The following is a 21,425-nucleotide window of genomic DNA, read 5'->3' as shown; positions in this document are numbered from 1 at the left end:
GGGTAGCCACCAGCCCAGCATCAGCCAGCCTCCAGGAACGTGACCTGCATCTCCCAGCAACTGGATGAAGCTGTGAATCAGGCATGGGGAAACTGAACGGGTTTAACTTTGCATCAGATTTGACTCTGCCTGAAAGTACCTCGCTTGGGTAGTTTTACAAAGGGCATGTACTTGAAACCCTTTTTTCCCCTACCGTGTTAAGTCGAAGCTAAATAAAAATAGATAAATAATGCAACAACCTAGCACACAGCTTCAGAATTTGTTTCGTTAATTTTCACTACAATCATGGCTTTTGAGAGCAGTGATTCTGATTGTAAAATAAATAAATAAAGGCACATGGTATACATTTCGTGAGTCCAGGGGTCTCTGGGAAGTTAATTTCTTGCCAGAGCTTTGCTTCATACTAATCCTATTGATGGCAAAAGCAGAAGTCCGAATTGTTTTTCTGCTACTAACATCAGCTGCTGTTTACTCCAGTGTAGTTGCAGATCCTAGCTTTGAACAATAACAGTCCAGAGCCTCCAGAGATCTTCCAGTCTAAAAATTGATACGTGACTTCTCATCTTCCTTAACCTGCCACTCATGTTTTCCTCCTAATTAGATCTACTATCAGCATTGCAGATTTGTCCATGGAGGGGAACAAAATATTTTCAATTACATACAAATCTACCAGTGGAATTCTTTTAAATTATCAGAAAATTGAAGTGGCACTGAAATCTCCTTTTAAAAAAAATTAGTTGACAAAAGATGTACATTTTTCTATGCAACATTTGGCAAGAGAATAAAGGGAGTAAATTTGGGGCAAGAAGAAAATGCCTTAAAACGGTATACAACAATCAGTGCCAAAGCTTTAGCATCACTTTAAGGTCTCCTATGAACCCTCCTCCTCACCTCCTCACCACAAGCAGGCTACGCCTCAACAAGACACAGGTGCAAACTCTCTGTCCTTTAGGCAGCAGAAAGGCTGCACCTGTGTGGAGCCTGCACCAGGTCCTATATAACTCTGCCTGGGCAACCCAGAGTAAGCTTGTGGTGGCAGAGAGATGTGGTTGTGTGTGGGGCAGCAGTGCTTCAGCACACCAAGGATGTGGTGAGTGGGGTTTGGGTGTGGGATGGAGGAGCTGGACTCTTTCCTTGACTGCTCTCTGATTTGCTTCTGTTGTCCTTGCAGGTTGCTGCTCCTCCTGTTTGGATTTTTGCTGCCCTTGGCCCCTTGTGCTGGTGGCCTGGGGGATCAGGATCTCTTAGGTAATAAGACCTCCCTGGACTGGTAGGGGTTTGGATGGGGTCTATGTTTGCTTAGAGCTGCTTCTCCCTCTCCTAGTGTGAGAGAGGGCTCTGGGCTGGGGGTGCACCTCCAGGAGGGTGAGGGCAGAGCTGACTGTGGCCTTTGCTTTGCAGAGAGTGTGACCTGTCATACAGACAGGATGGAGGTTGAGTTTTCTAGAGAGCTTGGCAACTCTTCCTGGCAAGTGTGTGCAGTGGGTAGGTATTGCTGCTGGCTTGGTCCTTTCCTCTGTAGCTTGGAAGTAGATGGGTGCCTGCCTGCAGGACTGATCATTTGCCTTCTTCCTAGATGTGAGTGGTGAGGAAATGGTGTCCTGTGACCACACTGTAGATTATGAGAAGCTGTTGCTCAGTGTCCCACTTCTGAACTGCACTAGCCTGGAGGTAAAGGGAGTCTCTGTTCTAGGAGTGTGCTGTTGGTGTTTTCTGGCTGTTTTTTCTTGGTCAGGATTGGATTTAAGAGGGTTTCTAGTACTAATTTGGTTTTTAGTCCTAATTTCATTCAAGAGTGGAAATGCCTGGATGAGTCCAGAGGACTACTGACTTAAGCTGCTAAAATACTGTTGCCTGACTACTTATTCTTCTAGCTGTGCATTAAATACATTTGGATGCCACCATAAAAGCTGTGGTCTCCTGTAATAGAGTTGAGAGCTAGTTAAAATGATACCATCTAGGGAAGTAGATGAGGTCCAAGAATTGCATAGCACTTTATTTTTCTATATGTATACTGACAGATCAAATAATGCAGGTTATCCTCTCTTGGGGTAGAGCAGTAACTGGGAGGCCACCCCCAAACTGACCTCAAAGGCAGAAGCTTTACAGCTATCAGTTGCTTCTAGGTATTAGAAATGCCCTCAGACTTCTGTGGGGTTTCGTGGTAGTTATTAATGGGTAGTTATTAATGTGTGGTACTTATTAATGTGCTTTTCAACAGCTGCTACTACAGCCCACTGGTCAGGTAGTCCTTGAAGCTCTCTAGCTTTCTTCTTGATTCCTGTATCTCTTAGAACTTTTTACTCTGCAGCCTAGTCTTGTGCACCCATGATTTTCTAGAGAATCCTTTTTCCATCATAGAACTCCTAAAATAACGGTTAATCTTGTCCTTGCTCTGGTACAAATGCCTGAAATAACTCTAAGTTGGAGCAAGTCATAAAGACTTGTTTTTGTGCTGTGAGCCCTGCTTCTTTCTAATTAGTCTCTTGTTGCCTATAGCATGGTCAGCACCAGCTGAGACTGAGGCTGATGGTGAATGACACAATGGGAGAGGAGAAGAACATAACCTACAGCACTCACTGCAATGTTGTCCATGCAGATGAAATCATTGCTCCTTTCTTTGCTGGTGCAACAAACTGTACAAAAGACTTCATGGCAGTAAGTAGAGGAATGGGAGTGCTATAGATCTTTGAGAGGCAGAATGGCTGTCTCTTAGAACTGTGTGGCTGGGATCTGCAGAAAGCTCCAGCCAGCTTCAGGGAGGTCTGTTGGCTGGGTCCACCTTGGCATGACCCACAGCTCTTTGAAGAGCTAGTCAGCAAATTGACAGTAACAATGCACATGGTCTGGCTCCAGCCCTATTGAAGGGGGAACTGGGATGCTAATGCCAGCTTCTGCTTTGGAACCTTGTAGCAGAGATTTCTCTTGAATGGTAAACTCATAACTATTGTCTGCTTGTGTTGTCTAACTCTCATGCTTTTCTTTCTCAGGTTACCTTCCCAAGACTCATTCCAAGCCTCAATGATGAGCATACAGTAGGTGACCTTCTTACAAAAGGGAGGGTGTGGGTGTGCCTTGGTTTTGAACCTAAATTGAGCCTAATGCTTTCAGGCTGGAATACTTGCATCTTGTTGGGAAGTCTAATTTGGTGCTATCAGTACAGGTAGCTTGAGTGTAACAGCTGCAGGGTGAGGAACTAATGTTTTACTGTTGTGTGGTTATCTTTCCCTTCCTAAGGAAAGACTTCCAGCTTTGCAGGTTCCAGCAACTCCAATGACCTGGACTCTGTCAATTGATGATGGAACCAGGGTACACCAGCTGAGCCTTGGGCAAGCCATGCAGCAAGGCTACAACTTTCTAGCTGATGGACACAACCTGATTTTTCAGGTGGCTTTTACTGCTACTGGAGTTGTCTCATACAAGGTAGGTGCACGAAGAGTTAGGACTGGGAACTACTTCTTCTGCTACTTTTGAGTCCGGACACCTTCCTTGTGTTGAAAGCACCTGCAGATGTTAGAGCTTATGTCATCAGATGTTGTATTTAGCTGGTGTATGTATGAAGCTGTTAGACTTGACATAGTTGCCACTGAACTGTCTAGCCCTATAAAATGGGGGAATACAGTGTGCACCTCAGATCAGCACAGCTGATAGGTGTCTACATAGTTGGGATTCCAGCTGCAGCCTGTCCCATGAGCATCTGACTAGCAGTGTCATGAGCAGATCCTTTCTGGAAGGGTGGGAAGAAACTGTTCAAGATATGTAAAGCAGCAGCCTTGGATCAGATATGATATACCAACCTGCAGGATTCATCCTATGATGGCTTGAGCTGAGTGCGCTGTAATAGAGTTGTATATCTTTTGCAGCATGATGGCAAGGTGCTCTACACTGTGGCACTCAAGCTCACATATGGTCCTCCTGAACGTAGGTTAACTGTGGAGTCAAGAATGCTTTGTGCACCAGGTAATGCATGGAAGAAGCTGGTCCTCCTCTGCCATGAGGAGTAGGTGTTATATCTTAATGAGGCTGTTATTGCAGGTCCAGCAGTCTGTAATGGAACACACATGACTGTTGTCATACCAGCCTTCCCAGGCACCCTTAAGGCTGTGGGTGTAGAGGATAAGACCATCCCAATGGACCAGCTCCAGGAATATGGGATTGCTCTGGACACCAATAGAGGGGTCAAGCTGCATGTTAGCAGGGAAGTCCTGAAGTTCAGGGTGAGTTCAGATTCTGAAGTCCTGGGGGTTGGTGTGGTAACTCAACTCACTTGTGTTGACTGGGAACATGGTCAAAGTTTCTGTGCTAAGCACTGGTCAAGTCAGCTGTGTGCCCTGTGGCTGGCTGAGGGCAATTGTGGTTAAGGCAAATGCAAAACTGACCATGGTAGATAGCGATCACTCAAAGGTAACACAGGTTTCATGAAGTATCCTCTCAAAAAGAGCTGGAGGCAGACTTGGACTAGCTGAGTGAAGAGCAACGTGGCCACAGGGCAAGTAAAATCAACTTTAATATGCACGTGTGTTAAAACGAACACTCCTATTTATACTACAGGAGAGTAATTGTTGTCTTTCAGCTACATGGGGAGAGCTGCCCAGGAGTTCAGTCCTACATGTCTGCCTTGAAACTGGCTTTTCGGCTCCATGGGGAGATAGTGGCAATGGTGATGCATCCAGAGTGCCCCTGTGACCAGCATATACCATTAGGTGAGTGACTGCAGTGGACTCAGCCCAGCCTGTTGCTCAGCTGGTAATACTTTCTCCAGGCTTGTTCTTGAGCTAGGTCTCCACAGGAAGGTACATGTCTAGCTAAAATACACTTGCTCTTGTCAGAGTGAGCCATCCTTGTCTGGGCATGATAACTTATGTAAATCTCTGTTCCAGCTGCTGTATGCACCCAGGATGGGTACATGGATTTTGAAGTCCTTGCTGACAGTACTGTACCACCACTGGACTTGGATACGCTTAGGCTGAGAGACCCAGCATGCAAGCCAGCCTTTAAGTCCTCTTTGAATGACAGGGTTTGGTTTCATGTCCCACTGAGTGGGTGTGGAACCAGGTATTGGGTAAGTATGTTCCCAGGGCTAATGGGAAGACTTCATGCAGTGGGAATACCCTCACTAATGCTGTTGTTACTTCTCAGCTTGATGGAGAGAAGATCACTTATGAGAATGAGGTGAGGGCACTATGGGCAGACTTTCCATTGCGCAGGATCTCAAGGGACAGTGAATTCAGGTGTGTCTGGGTGCCTCTTTGGGTGGTAACTAGTTCTGGGTCTAGGTATTTTCTGTATGAATGTGATACTTACTTGCTCCCTCATTCTTACAGATTAACAGTTCTGTGCTCCTTCAGCAATGGTGATGCATCCCTTTCTGTAAGGGTAGACAACTTTCCTCCCCTGTCTTCTTCAATGAACCAAGGTCCCCTCTCCTTAGTTCTTCTAAGCTACCCAGGTAATGCTGACTCCTAGTTTCAGATAGCTGGGGAAAAACTGGACCTTCTGTTGAGAGGGAGGGTATATAGGTGAACTGATGCTTGGACTTCCAGTGACTTTATATGCTTTCTTCCCTCATGCTATTTGAGGTAGAAAATCTATAGCCTTAAATCTATAGCTTAATATCTGACTCTTGGACAAAGTGCAGCTGGCAGGCTGGCTGGTCTTGAAGAGCTGTAGGCCAGTCTCTTCAGGACCCTGCACATTAACTTACCTACTAAGGTTCTGGTTTGTGCCTTGCAGAGGACTCCTACAGGCAGCCTTACCGTGATGATCAGTACCCAATAGTAAGGTACCTACGGCAGCCCATCTTCCTGGAAGTGCAGGTCCTGAACCGCAATGACCCCAACCTTCATCTTGTATTGGATGACTGTTGGGCAACAGCATCACAAGATCCAAGCTCACTTCCCCAGTGGAATATTGTTGTTGATGGGTGAGTGCTAGTGCCCTGTTGGCAGTGGGTGGCAAGATTCCTCTGACTCTTCCCTTACCACCACCTCTCTCTAGAAACAGAGCCCCAGGTATAAGGGCTTTGCTAGAGGTGCGCTTTCAGGCATCTTGCTGGCACCGTCCTGGATATCTTGGAATTTGCAGGAGAATGACAACATCTCTACACTGAAAGGCAGCCTACTTCTGGGAAAAAAAGATCTGGCTTATACTGTGCTATTCTGACTTGCTGCTTCTTAACCATTGGCAGATGTGAGTATGACTTGGACAGCTACAAGACTGTGTTCCATCCTGTGGGGCATGGTGTCAGCTACCCTAACTATCGTCAAAGGCTGGAAGTGAAGACTTTTGCCTTCATATCTGGTGACAAATCCCTCCCTGGCCTAGTAAGTGACACTACTTCTGCTTAAAGCAATAAGTAGGACCAGTTATTTCTATAAGTGATGGATCTGGTTTTTTTCAGGTGTACTTCCATTGCAGTGTCCTGATCTGTAACCGTTTCCAACCAGACTCCCCTCTGTGTGTGACAAAGTGTCCTAGACAATCTAGAAGCAAGAGAGGTAATGTCTAAGCAGATGTTAGGCTGCACTGATTCAAGATTAACCTGCTGTACTATGGGGCTCACCTCTGCTATGTTATTGTTGTAGAGAGTGGGATGCCAGGTGTGAACTCTGCTGTGGTGAGCTTGCGGGGTCCTGTTCTCCTTGTGCCAGAAGGATGGTCTGCAACCCAAGGTACTAAGCAAGTGTTATGGTAACATATTGCTTAGTCTGAGGATGCAGCTTTTTACTGTACTTAACTTTCTTTTCCCTTTGTAGGGAACACTCTCAGCAAGGAAGCATGGGCTGGTGTTACAATGACTGCCGTTGCTGCTCTCTGTCTGCTGGCCACAGTGCTGCTATTTTTGGCTGTTCTTAAATGCCTACAGAGAAGAGCATCGATGCTAAATGTAACATGTTAGTGCAATTTTCCAAATAAACTTGGAGTGATGTGATCCTTAACCCTTTCAGGAAAGGCTTTTATCTCTGGATTTTTTAGTATATTTCCTTGACAAGACAGATGTCTTGCTGAGCAGTGGTACTACTACATTATTTGGTCAGAAATCAAGCTGAAACCAGAACCAAAGCTTCTAAGATCCTTCATGTTCAGTAGGCAGTAACCTGTGACTGGCCATATTAAGCTTACTGTCTTTAAAGGTGACATTGAGAATCAAGTGGCTGTAAGAGACAAGTGAGCTCTATTTTTCTGAGGAGCTAAGGATTGTGTATTGGTAGCTTTTAAGATCAGTATGGTTGATCTTTAACTACCTGTGAATTAACTACCCTTGAATTGTGGGCTTCAGAGATCATAAGCTCTTTGAGGATAAGTGGGCCTGAGTAGTGGTATGCTGAACCCCTGGCTGCTCAGCTCTAGTCTGTAGCTGACCTTTTTTACCCCTGGATTAAAAGCTTTGTGGTGCCTTCCTGGGGTGAGTTGTGGAACAGTTAATAAATGGGAACAGGGTTTTGGGGCTGTCTACCTTAAAATAGGAAAGGTTGTGGGTGTGCTTACCTGCAGAGGGGTTACTGATGGAGGTCTTAAGACTAGTTGGTTTTGTCTACAGGTGGATGAAACTACAGGGCTACTTCTAGGAATAAGGCGCAGTGGAGCAAACAGCCTTAGGTTACACTTGCCACAGTGCTCTGATCCCAAGAAGTGCTGCTGCTGAGCACCTCTGCCCACAGTTGCTGTTTCCTGTTTGCCTTGCATCAGACTGCTGTCATTGCTATTGATTGATGAGCAGAATACATTTTAGGCTCCAAGTTCAATGGTTCAAACTCAAGAAACATGAGTCCTTACTAGTGTGTCTTACAGTAACAGTTTATCCTGTGTCACAGAGTAGTAGTCACCCAGGGATAATCAAGTGCTTTGAAAAAAAATGCCTTAAAAATAAGGTGCTATCTAACAATCATGAATAGGTTTGTTACTCAATGAACTTTTCCAGTTCCCTGTCACTTTGTAAATGCTTCATACTAATTACAGATTTTCAAGGTATGTGTTTGGTAGGTCCATTTCAGGTTTGCTTTCTTGTGGCTCTCCACTTCTCTGTCAAGGTAGAGTTCAGTGCAGCAGCAGCACATACATTGTCTACTATGTATTCTCTCTATCTCCTGTATACTTATGAAACTGCATATTGCTTTCCTCTTAATCGCTACTTATTAAGAAACTTAGTGTTACCTGTAAACCTGAACTTCCTATTTGTTCTGGAATCTTCTATTGCTGTGTTACCTTATCACTGAATTTTACAGCCTATTTCCTTGAAATGCTTATCAAATGCTCTTTTTTTAAAGAAATCCACGTAAAGTAATCTACAGCTGATACTCTTGTGGCTGGCAGTTTCCTGACAGTTCCCTGACTTTGAGGATAGGGGGAGTATGTAGTGTTAAGGTTGCTGAGAATTAAGGTGGAGGTGTTCCCTTGAAAAGGGTGGGCTGGGGGGAGAAGAATAGAAAAAGCACCTGTATTTCACTGTAATGCACACATCGAAGTATAAACAGCTGTGCAGAGAGGAGGGAAAGAAAGCGTTCATACCTTTTTTCCTTGGCTGGAAGATACTCATAAAAACTACAGGGTAGTGAATTGTTTGCTTTCTGATGTTTTTGTTACATGCAGCTGCTCCTATTCAGTACAGAATTGGAAAAATCAGGTTTCAGTTTGGGTGCCAGGAGAGACTAAAGATCTCCCAAGTCCTCCTTGGGGGTTCCCTGTGCTATTAGTATTCCCTTCCATTAAAAAAGCCTTGAATGATATAGGCTACTCGCTTCTATTTCTGAAATATTCCTTTAGAAAGGAACTAATTTCCCGTCACATTTTAATCTAGATAAGGTAAACACTAAACACTACTGCATTGTAGGGAGCCAAGTAGTTTAACAGGGTATTTAACCTGTGGGCAGAGAATGGCAAATACCAATGCTACCTCAGAATTAATGATGCATCCTTTGAAGACTGGTTGTGCCATACTAATTAGATAGAATTTGATGCGGGTCTTGTTATCTATTCCAACAGTTGATACCCATTCTTATGGAATATGATAATCTGGATAAGCAAGAGACAGTTTTATGATGCTAAATGTTAACTTGCCATACTACTTTCCTCTTGCTGCTGTCATAAATAGTATGAGTATGTGGTTGGTTGCTTAATTTGCATAGTACATTCATTTGCTTTTGATTTATGCTGAAATGTTACTATATTTGTGAAATACTATTTCCTGCTTCTGCTGTCTCATGTGAAGGACATGAACTGTCATGAACTACCTTTCCACACTAAACCAATCAGTGATAGTCCTGAAGTGCTTGGATTAATAAGGTTCACTTTAAAACTACTGTATTTTCAGTATGAACACTTAAATTGTTCATATGTCTTGTTGCAGAGCAAAAGCACTGATGCCTAACACTACTAGTCACTAAAGAATCACTGCACTTTCAAGTAACATAGGGAGGCTGTGTTTCTTAGTTTTGCTGTCCCATAAATGGACCCTAAAAGTGCTTGTACTAACTATTCTGGTATGAAAGGTGGTAGCACTTAGAGCTTCAGCAGGATATGAGATATAGCAAATCAGTGCTTTTGGTAAAAGGTCAGCTTATGTTTTTAAAAGTCACTGTACAGTGGTTTGCTTTTAGTATAGGAAATGACAGCACTGCCTGTAAATGTAACAGTCCATTTTCAGTCAGTTGAGGTGGTTTCAGGCATGCAGTTAAGCTTTTTTATATTCTGTACACATGACTTTAAACAGTTAAAGAAATGGTGCATGAAAATACAATTGTGTGAAACAAAATAGAGAAGAATTAAAATGCTCTGCACTGTGGGTGTGGTAACTTGAGTTTGACTGTCTTACACCTTGGAGTAAAGGGGGAGAATCATCACCAGAAGTCTAGCTCTGTATTCTGTGGACATGTGGGACATTAGATGAAGTCAGCAGACAACTCTACTAATGCGAACTGTCAAGTCTTCAGTGCAGAAGTAGTGTAGGAGTGGGGGACTCACCTGCCGCAGTCTCTTCACAATAAGCATTATTAATGAGTTATTTTGAATACATACAGAGGAATTTTAGGGTATACTTTCCAAATATTTGTGAATTAATTCTGTGAGGGGAGCAGGAAGTTCTGAGAGAAAATAGAAAGGTTAATCACTGTCAATGAAAGCATAATGAAACTGTTTCAAATCAGAACCATTTATTTACAAGGTGTATTCACAATCTCTTATCGAGTTGATAAGGGTTAGGTTTGAAATGATTGCATGGGTTGTTTTATAGCAAGCAACCTTACTAAGATTAAGTCCCATTGCATTGGATTTTAGGTGTAACAGAGCATTTATATCAATGATGGAATTCATACTCTTCTTCTTGTACTGAAACTGATGGTCTTTCTGCTTTGCACTTTCATGTAGCAGTATCTTTTTTTAGCTACAGTAATGTTACATCCAGTGATAAGTAGATACTTGGAGGTCCATCATCCTAGGAAGTATCATTCTTACCCTTGCGGAGTTGTTCGGGGGCAGCAGAAACAGCACAGCAGCCCTGCCTCTGGCTTTTAGCTAGCTGTTTCCTAATGCCTCTCTTACATGAATTGTGAAGCAATAGCAACACTCAAGTAGTGTTGTTCCTGGCTGTCTACATTTCTTTTGTAGAAGCTAGTGAAAGTGGTACTTATGGAAGAGGGTTTATGTTGTTAACATAGCACTTATCTGTATGTGCTCTTAGGTTTTCTGAGCCAAACGAGGCTAATGTTCTTAATGTTTCTCCCTCCCTCTCTCTCCCCTCATTCTGAAATGTGGGAAAAGATTAGTGCTTGTTTGGGTAGAGAAGCTTTTTCTCTCTGCTAGAATGGAGATCCAAACTCCATCTAGAATAGCTGGGATTTACATAATGTTATGTAAGCTGTTGCATGAATATTTACCGCTTGTCTTTTACAGAACAATATCCCCATAAATTGTTGCTTAAGTAGCTCATGTAATCACCTGGAAGCTCTCAGGAGCAAGGACCCTTGAAACATTTCACTTACCTATACCTTTACCTAAAGCTAAAAGCTTACTCTTGCTCTTTGACTTCCTCTATCCTTTGCACTATTTTTAATAGCTGGAGTGGTTATATAAGGAGGTGGAATACAGTGACAGCCCCACAGGTCAACTGAGGGTGGTTCTAGCCTGGTTCCTGTTTCTGGCTAATATCTGCTTGGGGGAAGGCTGAGAGGAGATCTGTCTCTAGTCTCCAAGAGGATTAACTTCATTATTCTTCCAGGGTGGTTCAATTCTGCTGTACTTGTGGACATCAAGAGGGAGTTTTGAAGTCTTAATGAAGTTAACAAATACAGAAGGGCATAGTGCAAATGATGGTGCAGCAAGAGGACGAAAAAAATCAAAACTATTGCATGTGGAGACAGCAGATGGAAAGGAGGCATCTGCTACTGGATGTGTGGGCAAGGCTCTGAGTAGCTGGTTGCGAATCTGTTTCAAAGCTGTTGGCTGCAAACCTCCTCAGAAGGCCTTAGGATGTTTGGAATACCCTGGGATATAAGGATGAGGGCTTTGAGAGCAGCTCTCTGAGGTAAGCTTCTTTCTGAAGTGGGGCCCATGAGCCTTTAAGAGGCAGTGCTGCTCAGAAGGCCTGAGTTGGTTATGCTGAGGAACCAGTTGGGCCTGGTACCACCATGGTGGAAAAAGCACCTGCTCTTTCCCTGCTGGGCTGCCTCTGTTCTGCAGGAAGCCAAGAGAGTTGAAACAAGACTCTAGTACCATCTCCACACCTCCCTCGTTCACAACTGGACTTGTATTGCTATCCTTGCGTGGGGTAGTTGCCCCAGTCATGTCCTGCAAGCACCAGGCCATGATAACTGCCCACATCTGTTTCTGGCTTTGAGTCAGTTGGTTGAGAGCTGTCTGTGAGGTGTGTGGAAGTCTTCTCTGCTCCTGAAGCTTACCATGTGATAAGCTTGTGATATGGCTACACCTTAGCTCTATATTTTTTCAAGAGTAAAATGGACCTTTGTAATAAAGATTATTTTACATGATGAGGAACTTCACTGGGCTGTTAAATAACTTTAAAACCAACAACACAAACTCATCATTTGAGGGATGACTTCTGTCTCCAGTAAAAATATGTGGTTTACGCTGACCTAGTTCTGTTGTTTCAGCATATCCCCTTTTGAAACTATGGTAATATGGTGATGGTGCAGTACTGAAAGTAGCTCTTATTAAAAGGATGGGTTGAGAAGCTTTCAAAGGAGCAGCTGATAAACATGTAAAGGTCAGGGCAGCAGGAGAGAAACTGTTCCATATCCTACTTCTAGCTGCTGGCAATTGAGAGTTCACAGCTTTGGCTCCTGATAAGTGCTGATGACAGAACAAATTACATAATGGAAAATCAATATAAAATGTAGAAGGAAATAGTGTGCCCGGACTCTGAGCTGGAATATACTTACTTGTTGCCCAAGTGCTGCCTTTTGCTTGTCTCCAAGCAAGGTAAAGATACATCCTATGGGATAGTGCATGGTGCTTAATTTGCCGACTGCTGACTTCATGTTTCCTCAGGAAAGGAGGAAAGTGACTGGGTAGTGGGGGCATACCCTTATTGCTGCATGACTTGTTACCTGCCAGAGACGGGCACCAAATGCGGTAGTGGTTGCCCTGACTCACTTGCATCCCCATGAATGTTTTTGCTCTCACTTGGAGTGGCCTGTCCTGCAGCTTCTGGCCTTCCAGGGACCCCAAGCTGCCTTGGAAAATTCCGTCCCAGGAGGATGTAGATAAAGGGATTCAGAACACTGGCATAACCCAGGCTGATGGCCACATTGTAGGCATAGTGGAAAGGCAAGGTAGGGTGAGTCATGGCAAACTGGGCCAGTTGTAGGAGGTGGAAAGGTGCCCAACAACTGAAGAAAGCTGCACAACTAGCAATTGCTGTATGGGTCAATTTCTTGGTTCGAGCAGCCCTTGTGTGTCTTTGGCTCATTAGTGCTTCTGAGGACCTGGACATCTTGAGCAAGATCTTCCTGTAAGCCACTGTGATAAGGGCAAAAGGGATGGCAAAGGCAAGGAAGAACTGATAAAGAGTGTACCAGTAAATGTCCCTCTGAGGGTCTGGAAAACAAATCCCACAGCCTAGCAGTCCTCCTTGCAGAGGGATGAGCTGAGCATACATCTACACAGGTGTAATACTGAGGAAGGAAAAGGCCCAGAGCACACAGATGACAACGATTGCCACAGGGGGCTTCCTGAAGCGAGTAGAGGTGAACGGGTAGACAGTGGCCAGGTAGCGGTCGATAGACATAGCAGTGAGAATGTAGGTGCTGGTGAACTGGCTGTTAGCATCCAGGGCAGTGATGACTGTGCACATCATCTCCCCGAAGTGCCAGGCTCCATTCCCAAGTAGCTGATGGATGAGGAAGGGCATGCCCAGGAGGAAAAGCAGGTCTACCATGGAGAGACTGATGATGAAGATACCTGGGATGCTACTGCTAGGGCCAGATTTCTTAAAGACTATGCAGATAACCAGGCTGTTACTGATAATGCCCAACAAGCAGATAATGCCAAACAAGGTGGGCATGATGAAGCTGCCATAGCTCATCCTGGTGAGGTCACCTGCAGAGATAATTGCAGGCAAGAAAAAAAGCCAGGTGTGCCAGGGCCACAGCTGAGGACATGCCTTCTAGATATTCTGACTTCTAACAGACAATGAGTGATCAGAATCAAAACAGTAATGGATTTCTTAGGCACATGTAAAGAGAAGATGTGCTTTGTGTGTGTGGCTGTATTTAACCACACAGGCACTTTCTCAGCAACTTTCCCAATCCTACACACTGAATCAGATGTGTCTAATGAAATGTGCATACACCCACTCCTCCCTTCATATGAATGAACGTAAAAACAATAGAATGAGAGAACACGGGTTTGTCATTCCATGTGTGTGTATACCTCTTCAGATGCATATATAAAACATTTTATGAATATATGCATTATCTGATGTGTATGTTCAACTGTATGGATATTAGTATCCCTATTCAGGCTTTCAAAACAATTTCAAATTACTTTTCTTCTTCCCAATGCCTTATACCTATAATTTATATATTTTCTACTTACCTGTTTATTGCACTTACCAGACATAGAAAAGTTTTGAACAGCCTTGGAGTTGTTGGGGATACAGATGTTCAAGCTGTCTGTGTGATTTGTTTTATAATCCATTCTTCAGTAAAAACTGGCCCCTACCAGCAGCTTCAAGATGCTGGTGTTTCATATGGAAAGAATAAAGGTTGCTGATTCCTCGGAGGTCTGTGGAGCTGCTCAGAAAGCTAATGCTCTAAGAATCAGCAGAAGCTGTTAATGTGGGTTAAAAAGCTGCTCCTGTGCTCCCTGCACCACCACTAGGCAAAACCGCTATCAGGATGTAATGAGTCAAAGTGCCTGTCATCGGGCTGTCAGTGGAGTGCTGGAAATGCAATTGCAGGGAGAGCAGAATTTCATTTTAGTGTTGAAGGCAGTAATCAAGATCCACTGAGAGACTAAGCACTGGACTTGTGCTCTGGAGAAGCAAACGAGGACTGGAAGTAAATAAAATCCACTAATAAAATGATGGGTAGTAAGAATAGAGAGCACATTTTGCTTTTGGGGGGATAACTGAGTATAACTTAACATTATTCTGCAAAGAACCATGTTAAGCTAAAGTGCCTAAAATTTAGTTTGTGGCAAGACTTGCAAGTGGAGATTGGGGTTAATATCTTTCGACCCTCAAATATGATCTTCCCAAAAGTGAAAAGGTACAAGCTGCGTAAGTAAGTATGTATGTGGAAATCAGCTATTTTCTGGGTATACCTGATCAGTTGCGGCACATTGGATAAACAGCATCATCATTTCCCTCCTGTGAAGTGTTTTCTCCATTTCAATTCATTCTGAGGCATGGTAATAAAGTTGTATGTTTCATTTTAGGCAGACTGATGGAAGAAAATAGGAGATAAACAAGGGATTGATTTTCAAGGTGTACTTAAAATTACAATAATTTGGTATGTAATAAAGGCAGAACACTGAAGCCATTAAATAATCGAGGTGGTGACTGTTATAATCAAGTTACATTGATCTCTGTCGTGTTTCCCTCATAACAATTTGCTTGTAGCAGCCACTAAAGTCCTAGATTGAAGGAATTACCGTATAGACATTTGGAAAGTAAGATTAGACTCAAACTATATTCTGATGATTGGGGACAGCAGTCTAGTGAAAGGCAGGAAGGATTATATAATGATTAGAATGCTATTTCGAGGCTCATTTTTTTGCTAGCCATAAGGATTTCTAGCACTTAAAAATGGTTCTTTTTTCAGTACTTCACAGCTCTTAAAAGCAGGTACCGGTCCATTTGCACAAGGGATAATGCATACCATTTACCAGACACTGCAAAACACCTCTTTTCACCTCAGTTCTCCCAGCATACAACCTTGTTGGAGTCTCTTCATTTGCAAACATTGCTATCCTTCATTTTTTTTTGCAGTCCTGTACATGCACTGGGAATGTGCGTTTGGGTTGTATTACCTACAGCTCTGATGTGCAGTCTTACCCCTGGGCAGTACCACACAGTTGTTAGTATGTCTTTCCATTATTTTGCACACCAATCCTGATCTGCTGTAAACTGGTAAAGCTCTATTGTAATTTCCACTTGATCAGATCTGCAGTGGCTGTCAATAACAGCAGTGTAAAAAAACTGTGCCCATATACTCATATGAAACCTTTGTTCCATCTTTTAGATGGATTTCTCCAAGGTGTTTGTTATATAAACAATACCACAGCACTAGCTTTTTTTACAAAGAGAAGTGTGCTTTCTCTATTTTTCTTTGTTTTGTTTTTTCCTCCTGCCACTTGAATATTGTTATCAGCTAGAAATTAAAAAAAAAATATCTGGGATAAAACTTTGAAGTATCTGAGAAAAGTGTTACCTACCTAGTAGGTTTTATCTTGAAAGGAAAACTTTTACCGTAAATAGAATATCATAAGACAACTTGGTTAAACAAACAACACTTTATTAAACTAATATAGCTAGATACTTTCTTAATGCTTAAAAATATTATAGCGTTTGCAAAAATGGGAAAAGTTTAAATAAAGTACAAGGTTACAAATGAGAAGCAAAACAGGCAATTTAAGTGTGCAAAATAATATAACAAAACACAAGACCAAATTGCATACCATTGATGTGATGAGGCAATGAGAACAAGGAAAATAACTCCTTCAGAAAAATGCAACATTTGAAGGTATATAAAAGCTTATACCACGAGTTAAGGTATGTTGTAACTCAATTTTTCTCTTAAAATATAAAGCATCAGCATGGCATGCTCACAGTATTTTAACAAAGGCTGTTAAGGCTTTAAAATATTTTTCAACATTCAAAAACGTTTGATGTTCTGAGCTTTGTCACTTGTGTATCAAAATGGCCCACGGCTGCATACAAATTTCAAAAGATAGTATATCTAAAACTCCAGTAACGAATGGCAAGTCGAATACCCACCTACCCCTTTCACCTAATTGTCACCAACTTACTAGTGGCTGTTATTACATCCCTTTACCAAATCCTTTGGAACATCTCATCATGCACATAGACTTAATATCACAATGCACTGCTTTATAGGTATTCTTACTATTAGTTTTACAGTGACAGTATAAGATGCATATTGATTTTTTCACTTCCCATAAGGAGTGCACAGAGGTTGAATGCTCACCAAGTAAACAATTACATTGCAAAGGTCAGAATAGTATACTTATGTGCATACGAAGGAAATGGGGAGAATTCCACTTATTCGTTCTTTCCTTTGTTGGCAGAAAGATCCGTGACAGAAGGATTCTTCTGTGAAAAACTTCCATTAGCTTCTTGCTTTCTTATCTCACCTCTGTGTACAAGAGAAAAGAACGGTTTTACAGCCTGTTCTTTCATAAGATTATTGTCTTTTAACTTTCGCCTAAAAGCTGAGCAACATGAGACAGACCTATCTGAGACTCCTGGAACATTCACTGCTGGTCTACCAGAGTTCTCTCAAAAGGCACAGGAATATAAAAAGAGCGATCTTCCAGATGCTATCTGTGTTACATCAAAGTTGTATGATTGGTTTGTAGGTTGGGCTGTATATTAGAATATGCTATAGAAAAGAGAAGTCTTTGCTGGAGATGGTTGGCAATATTAGGGACCTGGCAGCATGCCCTGGAGGAGTGGTACAGAGCCCTGGAACAAAGTCAAACACACTTGCACCATGGTCTTGTCTTACTGAAGGTATCATGGGCTCCACAGGCAGTTTTGTGTGGCATTGAGAACTGTGTGGGAAGCACTGCTGTGATGGAGGAAACTGAGGAAGTCCAGGACAGAGCAGCTACAATTTTTCTTGCCCTCCCCTATGCTTAGGAATGATTGTCATTAATTCCCTTGTAGGTGCTTAAGTGAGCAATAGATGGCACTCCAGCATAATCTGCTATTGCCTCTCACCTTTAGCCACATGCTTAGTAAAAGCATGGCTAAGGCAATGCTGACTGAAGTAGGCCTCCAAGCCTCAAGTTCTGAGAGCACAGGGAGACATGACTGGCAATCAGCACATGTACAGCACCCAGCAAAGCGTGTCATTTCTATTATAGCCACATGCTTGCTTTTAACTACCCATCTACTTATCCTAAGGCTACAAGTAATTTTGGTCCATCATTCTGTGAATGCAGGTAAGCTGAGACAGCTGGGTATTACATCATATGGGAAGAACTTTGCTGCATACTTGACGGAAAGCTTCATCCTCTAGGCAAGCTTGAAAGCGTGTTTTAATGACGTTTAAAGCATTATTTATTCTGAGACAAAAATGTACTTTATTGTTTGATACTACAGTTACATTGTGTTAGCACATGAACATTTGAAGACTTACTTCCTTTTGCTGAAGCAGCGGAGGCCACATATTAACACTCATCAAAATACATATTGATAACTAGCCATTTATGTTGAATATTAAATCACCAAGGTAGTCAAAGATGCTCTAGCATTAATTAACATTCATTAAACTAATCAAAAGTAGCTAACTGTTAAAGTAAATGAAGTAACCAATGTAATAGTGCAGTTGTAATTTGAAGTCAGACAATGGATCAAGACATTGATTATTACCTTGAAGCGTACCAGTAGTTGACCAGAGTTGAAAGAACGATGTAACAAACACTCAGTACTCCAGAAACTCCAAGTGAAAGGGCACCCAGGCCACATAGCACGCAAAGAAGGGCTATGCCACCTATGGATATTACAACACCTAATAAAAGAAAATCAAGGTTGTTATTTAAACAAGTTTATATGTAAGTAAATTAGAAGAGCAGACATTCTACCACAATCCCAAATTCAAACTATTCAGAAAAATGGTCTACCGTTATCAGCCACTTAATAGCTAAGAGCCTCAGTCTAATAGGAAATCCCCAGACAGCACTCTGAAAGAGAACCACTCCTTCTAAGATTTATATTATTTATGTGAAGGGGAAGGAAGGTCTGCCGAAATCAGACCAATATGTTTTCTCAAGCTCTGCCTGCACCAATCCCAATTATCTGGAGTGATTGTATATCTCTATATACTGCACATTTTGTTAATATCTTATGCCATGCTAAAGCCTGTCATACACCTCCAAGTAGCCCATGAAGAACCTTCACTTTGGAGGTGAAGGGGCAAAGAAATTGTCAGTCATACTTTGCCAGAGATACACAGAATATCTAGAAGAAATCATACTTCAGAAAGTTTTAATGCTTGGCATATAAAATAATACCACATTAAAAAAAATAAATAAATGCAAAATTGTCTTCCATAAAAGACCATATACTAGAGCTATGCATGGTCAAGATAACTGGTTTAGCTCTGTCCAGGTGGTTGATATTAAACAGGGAAATAGGATTTCCCCTGTATAAACTACAGTTAATCAGATTAATCTTGTATTAAGAGTTTCACTACTGCTGAGAGCTAAGGACTACATACAGAAATCTTCAAACACTTGAGCTGGGAATTCCCAAAGGAAGAAGAGAAAAAGGAAAAGTTGTCATGTCTTAAAAGGGAAAATGTAAATAAATGCATACTTGCATACAGTACCTTCCATGACTATCACACCGATACAAGCCATTATGGCTGTTGTAACAATAAAAATCAGGAAAAATGCAACAGGAATAGCAGACACTGCAACAAACATCAGGAGTGATAAGGCAACAAAAGGATGGTCATCTAAATACAGGCCAACACGAGAGTTCATAAATGCAACAACCTGTGGACAAAAGAAAAATATTTCAGATTTTGTTTTTATCTCATCACAGATAACTTTAAAAGGTCACAGCTACTTTAGTGAAAAATATGGGTAGCATCTTTTTCTAAGTCTGCAGCTTGAACAGAGGGCAACCATTGCCTTTAAATTTCACAGGCATGAGGACCTATTGCAAATACAGGTAACTGCATAGCAAATACAATCCTAACAAGGGCAGACATGTTTCTCTTGGACTTTCCAGTTCCGTTCTTGCACAAGCTGTTATACCTATACACTACGATTTTACTGTCGGGGAGACATTTCTCTTCCTTTAGGGAAATAGCCCATTTCACTAAAATGCCACTCTTCTGTCTCAAATAGTTATGACAGTAAATCAGAGTAATGAAGAATAGATATCCTGTTTTGTTAATTGTGGAAGGTGTGGGAAGCCAGCCCTTCTCATAGGCTCCTCAGTGTTCACTTAAAAAAGGGAGTGCCAATGTTCTCCATAAAACCAAAGTTTAAATTGCATTTAAATAAATTGGGGTGAGATATTCCAAGAGTTACAAAAGGAGTATATTATAAATATTTTATAAAACTGTAATCCAGACCCACATTTGAGTTGCTGTGGATGGACTCCACCACAGAGTGCCATTGCTTCTGCAGCTCTTGCATTTCTTTAGACATGTTGTAATTCCCAGTGACAATTGTGAATCTTCTGAACAACCACTTCTCATTCAGCCATCCAACCTTCCTTAAAATTAAGGTAAAATTAGTAACAGGCTCATGCAGATGTTTCCAGAAAATAAAAGTTTTTCTCTTGCAAAAACAGAGAATGTACATTTCAGATGTTACGGTCATCCACGGAGTTTAAAACTTCACTTTTACAAAAGTAAATCTAGCGCAGGGTGCTCCTCCCTGAAAACTCTTCTGAAACTCCCAAACCCAGAGACAAGTACGGAGATAAAATATAATTCTCACCTTCTTCCTTTATAACATTAACCCTGTATTTAACCATGAGGATACTGAATCACCAGTAAAAAGTCAATTCCATCTATAGAGACAATTATAACTACTAGTGCTGATAACTTCTAATACTTACATTAATGAGAGTTGTTTTTGTGAGTAGCCTACTATTCAGAATTGAAACCATGCCCCGTGCAGTTTCAAAACTCAGCATGTAAAGGCAAAATATTTTCAAACACTGACCACGTTTATGACAATTTTAAAGCAACATCAGAACAAAAATCTTTTTGTTCCTACCTCTGAAAATGTAATCTGTTGTTAGGGAAGCCATTATCAGTGGAAGATTAAGAGATGTGTTTTCCTTATTTTAAATCTAAATATTCATCGTGTCAATGTTACGTATATAAACATGCTATATATATATATACGCTATACGTGTTTTTATACTTTTGTAATATATATGCATACACATATATTATTTAACACTAAATTATACTGTTTTATAGACGGTCCTTCCTTCTGTTTACACAGCATTTTTATACAAAAACGGTTTGTCCCTCGTTCCTAGCGCAACTCAGCACAGACACCCACAGGTGCGCGCCACCCGAGTCCCCCAGGCCCACGAATTCCACCCGGCGCGGCCCACCTACGGGGACGAGCGAATTGCTGCCCCTTGCACACCACCGCCCCCGGCCTCCTCTCGGGCTTTGAAGCCGGGGTGAGCGAGGACCCATCGCTCCTCGCCCGGCTCCTCACAGCACCGAGACCCGCAGCCGCTACCCGCCACCCTCAAAGCGGGGCCCGGGGCGAGCGCAGCCCGCGGCGGGGCCGGGCCCAGGCCGCCGCCACCCGCGGCTCCGGGGCACAGCGCGGGGCCTCCCCGCGGGGCTCCGCTCCTCGGCTCGGAGACACCGGGCTAGGGCGGAGGCCGTTGCCCGACCGAGCCGGGGCTGTGGGGTCCGGCTGCCCGCGACCGCAGCCCCCGAGGCCGGGTGAGTTGGAGCGGGGCGGCGCCACTCCCTGCCCGCCCTCCGCCGAGCCGGAGCCGGCCTCCCTCTCACCTGCGGCGGCTGCCCGCCGGGCCGCAGCCCCCCTCGGCCCTAAGCCCGGGCCCGGCCTGACGGGGCTGAGAGAAGCGCTGCTGCCACCGCCTCCGCCGCTGTCTCCTCCCCGCGGGGGCCGGCGGAGCGGCGGGCAGGGCCGGGTGGCTGGAGGGGGGCCAGGGCTTCCCCCTCGTGTGGCACAGGCGGTATAGAGGATTTCAGCGAGGAAAGGGTTGAACA

At 43.0% G+C, this 21,425-nt stretch overlaps 4 protein-coding genes across 9 annotated transcripts in view; 2 read left to right on the top strand and 2 right to left on the bottom strand.

Annotated features, from left to right (window-relative positions):
- Positions 1 to 937: 937 nt before the first annotated feature.
- Positions 938 to 6,938, top strand: ZP2 (zona pellucida glycoprotein 2). Its single transcript, XM_040575273.1, has 18 exons — positions 938 to 1,090; positions 1,172 to 1,248; positions 1,402 to 1,485; positions 1,577 to 1,671; positions 2,500 to 2,658; positions 2,991 to 3,035; positions 3,259 to 3,423; positions 3,864 to 3,960; positions 4,036 to 4,217; positions 4,574 to 4,703; positions 4,881 to 5,062; positions 5,140 to 5,231; positions 5,325 to 5,449; positions 5,734 to 5,923; positions 6,188 to 6,323; positions 6,401 to 6,497; positions 6,585 to 6,671; positions 6,756 to 6,938. Exons 1-18 carry the CDS (start codon positions 1,044 to 1,046, stop codon positions 6,896 to 6,898), a joined length of 2,133 nt encoding a protein of 710 aa, XP_040431207.1. The 5' UTR covers positions 938 to 1,043; the 3' UTR covers positions 6,899 to 6,938.
- A 5,618-nt stretch (positions 6,939 to 12,556) lies between these two features.
- Positions 12,557 to 14,151, bottom strand: LOC121078696 (melanin-concentrating hormone receptor 1-like). The gene is given in 2 exon segments (XM_040575137.1): positions 12,557 to 13,551; positions 14,067 to 14,151. Coding segments are annotated over 2 exon segments (1,080 nt in total).
- A 1,803-nt stretch (positions 14,152 to 15,954) lies between these two features.
- Positions 15,955 to 21,325, bottom strand: LDAF1 (lipid droplet assembly factor 1). 4 transcript variants are annotated; one of them, XM_040575154.1, is made up of 5 exons: positions 21,204 to 21,325; positions 19,792 to 19,930; positions 19,032 to 19,200; positions 18,074 to 18,212; positions 15,955 to 16,832 (listed from the first exon to the last, which is right to left on the bottom strand). In XM_040575154.1, exons 2-5 carry the CDS (start codon positions 19,861 to 19,863, stop codon positions 16,739 to 16,741), a joined length of 474 nt encoding a protein of 157 aa, XP_040431088.1. In that variant the 5' UTR covers positions 19,864 to 19,930; positions 21,204 to 21,325; the 3' UTR covers positions 15,955 to 16,738. The 4 variants fall into 4 exon arrangements, with proteins under 4 accessions (XP_040431088.1, XP_040431089.1, XP_040431086.1 ...); XM_040575155.1 differs by having other exon boundaries at positions 19,792 to 19,926; positions 21,204 to 21,323; XM_040575152.1 differs by lacking the exon at positions 21,204 to 21,325 and adding an exon at positions 20,789 to 20,891 and having other exon boundaries at positions 19,792 to 19,928.
- DNAH3 (dynein axonemal heavy chain 3) overlaps positions 21,023 to 21,425 on the top strand; it is a 67,399-nt gene continuing 66,996 nt past the window's right edge. For all 3 annotated transcript variants that reach the window (XM_040575129.1, XM_040575127.1, XM_040575131.1), the window contains exon 1: positions 21,023 to 21,134. The gene's annotated coding sequence lies outside the window, so the exon portion shown is untranslated. The remainder of the gene's footprint in view (positions 21,135 to 21,425) is intronic.

Source organism: Cygnus olor, chromosome 15, assembly GCF_009769625.2.
Source record: "Cygnus olor isolate bCygOlo1 chromosome 15, bCygOlo1.pri.v2, whole genome shotgun sequence".
Taxonomy (NCBI): Eukaryota; Metazoa; Chordata; class Aves; order Anseriformes; family Anatidae; genus Cygnus; species Cygnus olor.
The sequence above is the reverse complement of the archived record's forward strand: the minus strand, read 5'-3'. Positions and strand labels throughout refer to the sequence as shown.

Coding starts and splice junctions, on each gene's coding strand:
- ZP2 (XM_040575273.1), top strand. CDS start 1,044: ATGTGGTTGTGTGTGGGGCAGCAGTGCTTCAGCACACCAAGGATGTG. Junction 3,424..3,863: donor CTGGAGTTGTCTCATACAAG/GTAGGTGCACGA, acceptor TATCTTTTGCAG/CATGATGGCAAGGTGCTCTA. Junction 5,450..5,733: donor AGTTCTTCTAAGCTACCCAG/GTAATGCTGACT, acceptor TGTGCCTTGCAG/AGGACTCCTACAGGCAGCCT.
- LDAF1 (XM_040575152.1), bottom strand. CDS start 20,876: ATGGGTCCTCGCTCACCCCGGCTTCAAAGCCCGAGAGGAGGCCGGGGG. Junction 19,929..20,788: donor CAATTCGCTCGTCCCCGTAG/GTGGGCCGCGCC, acceptor TAATTTTAAGGA/AGGTTGGATGGCTGAATGAG. Junction 18,213..19,031: donor CGGTGTGATAGTCATGGAAG/GTACTGTATGCA, acceptor TTCTTTTATTAG/GTGTTGTAATATCCATAGGT.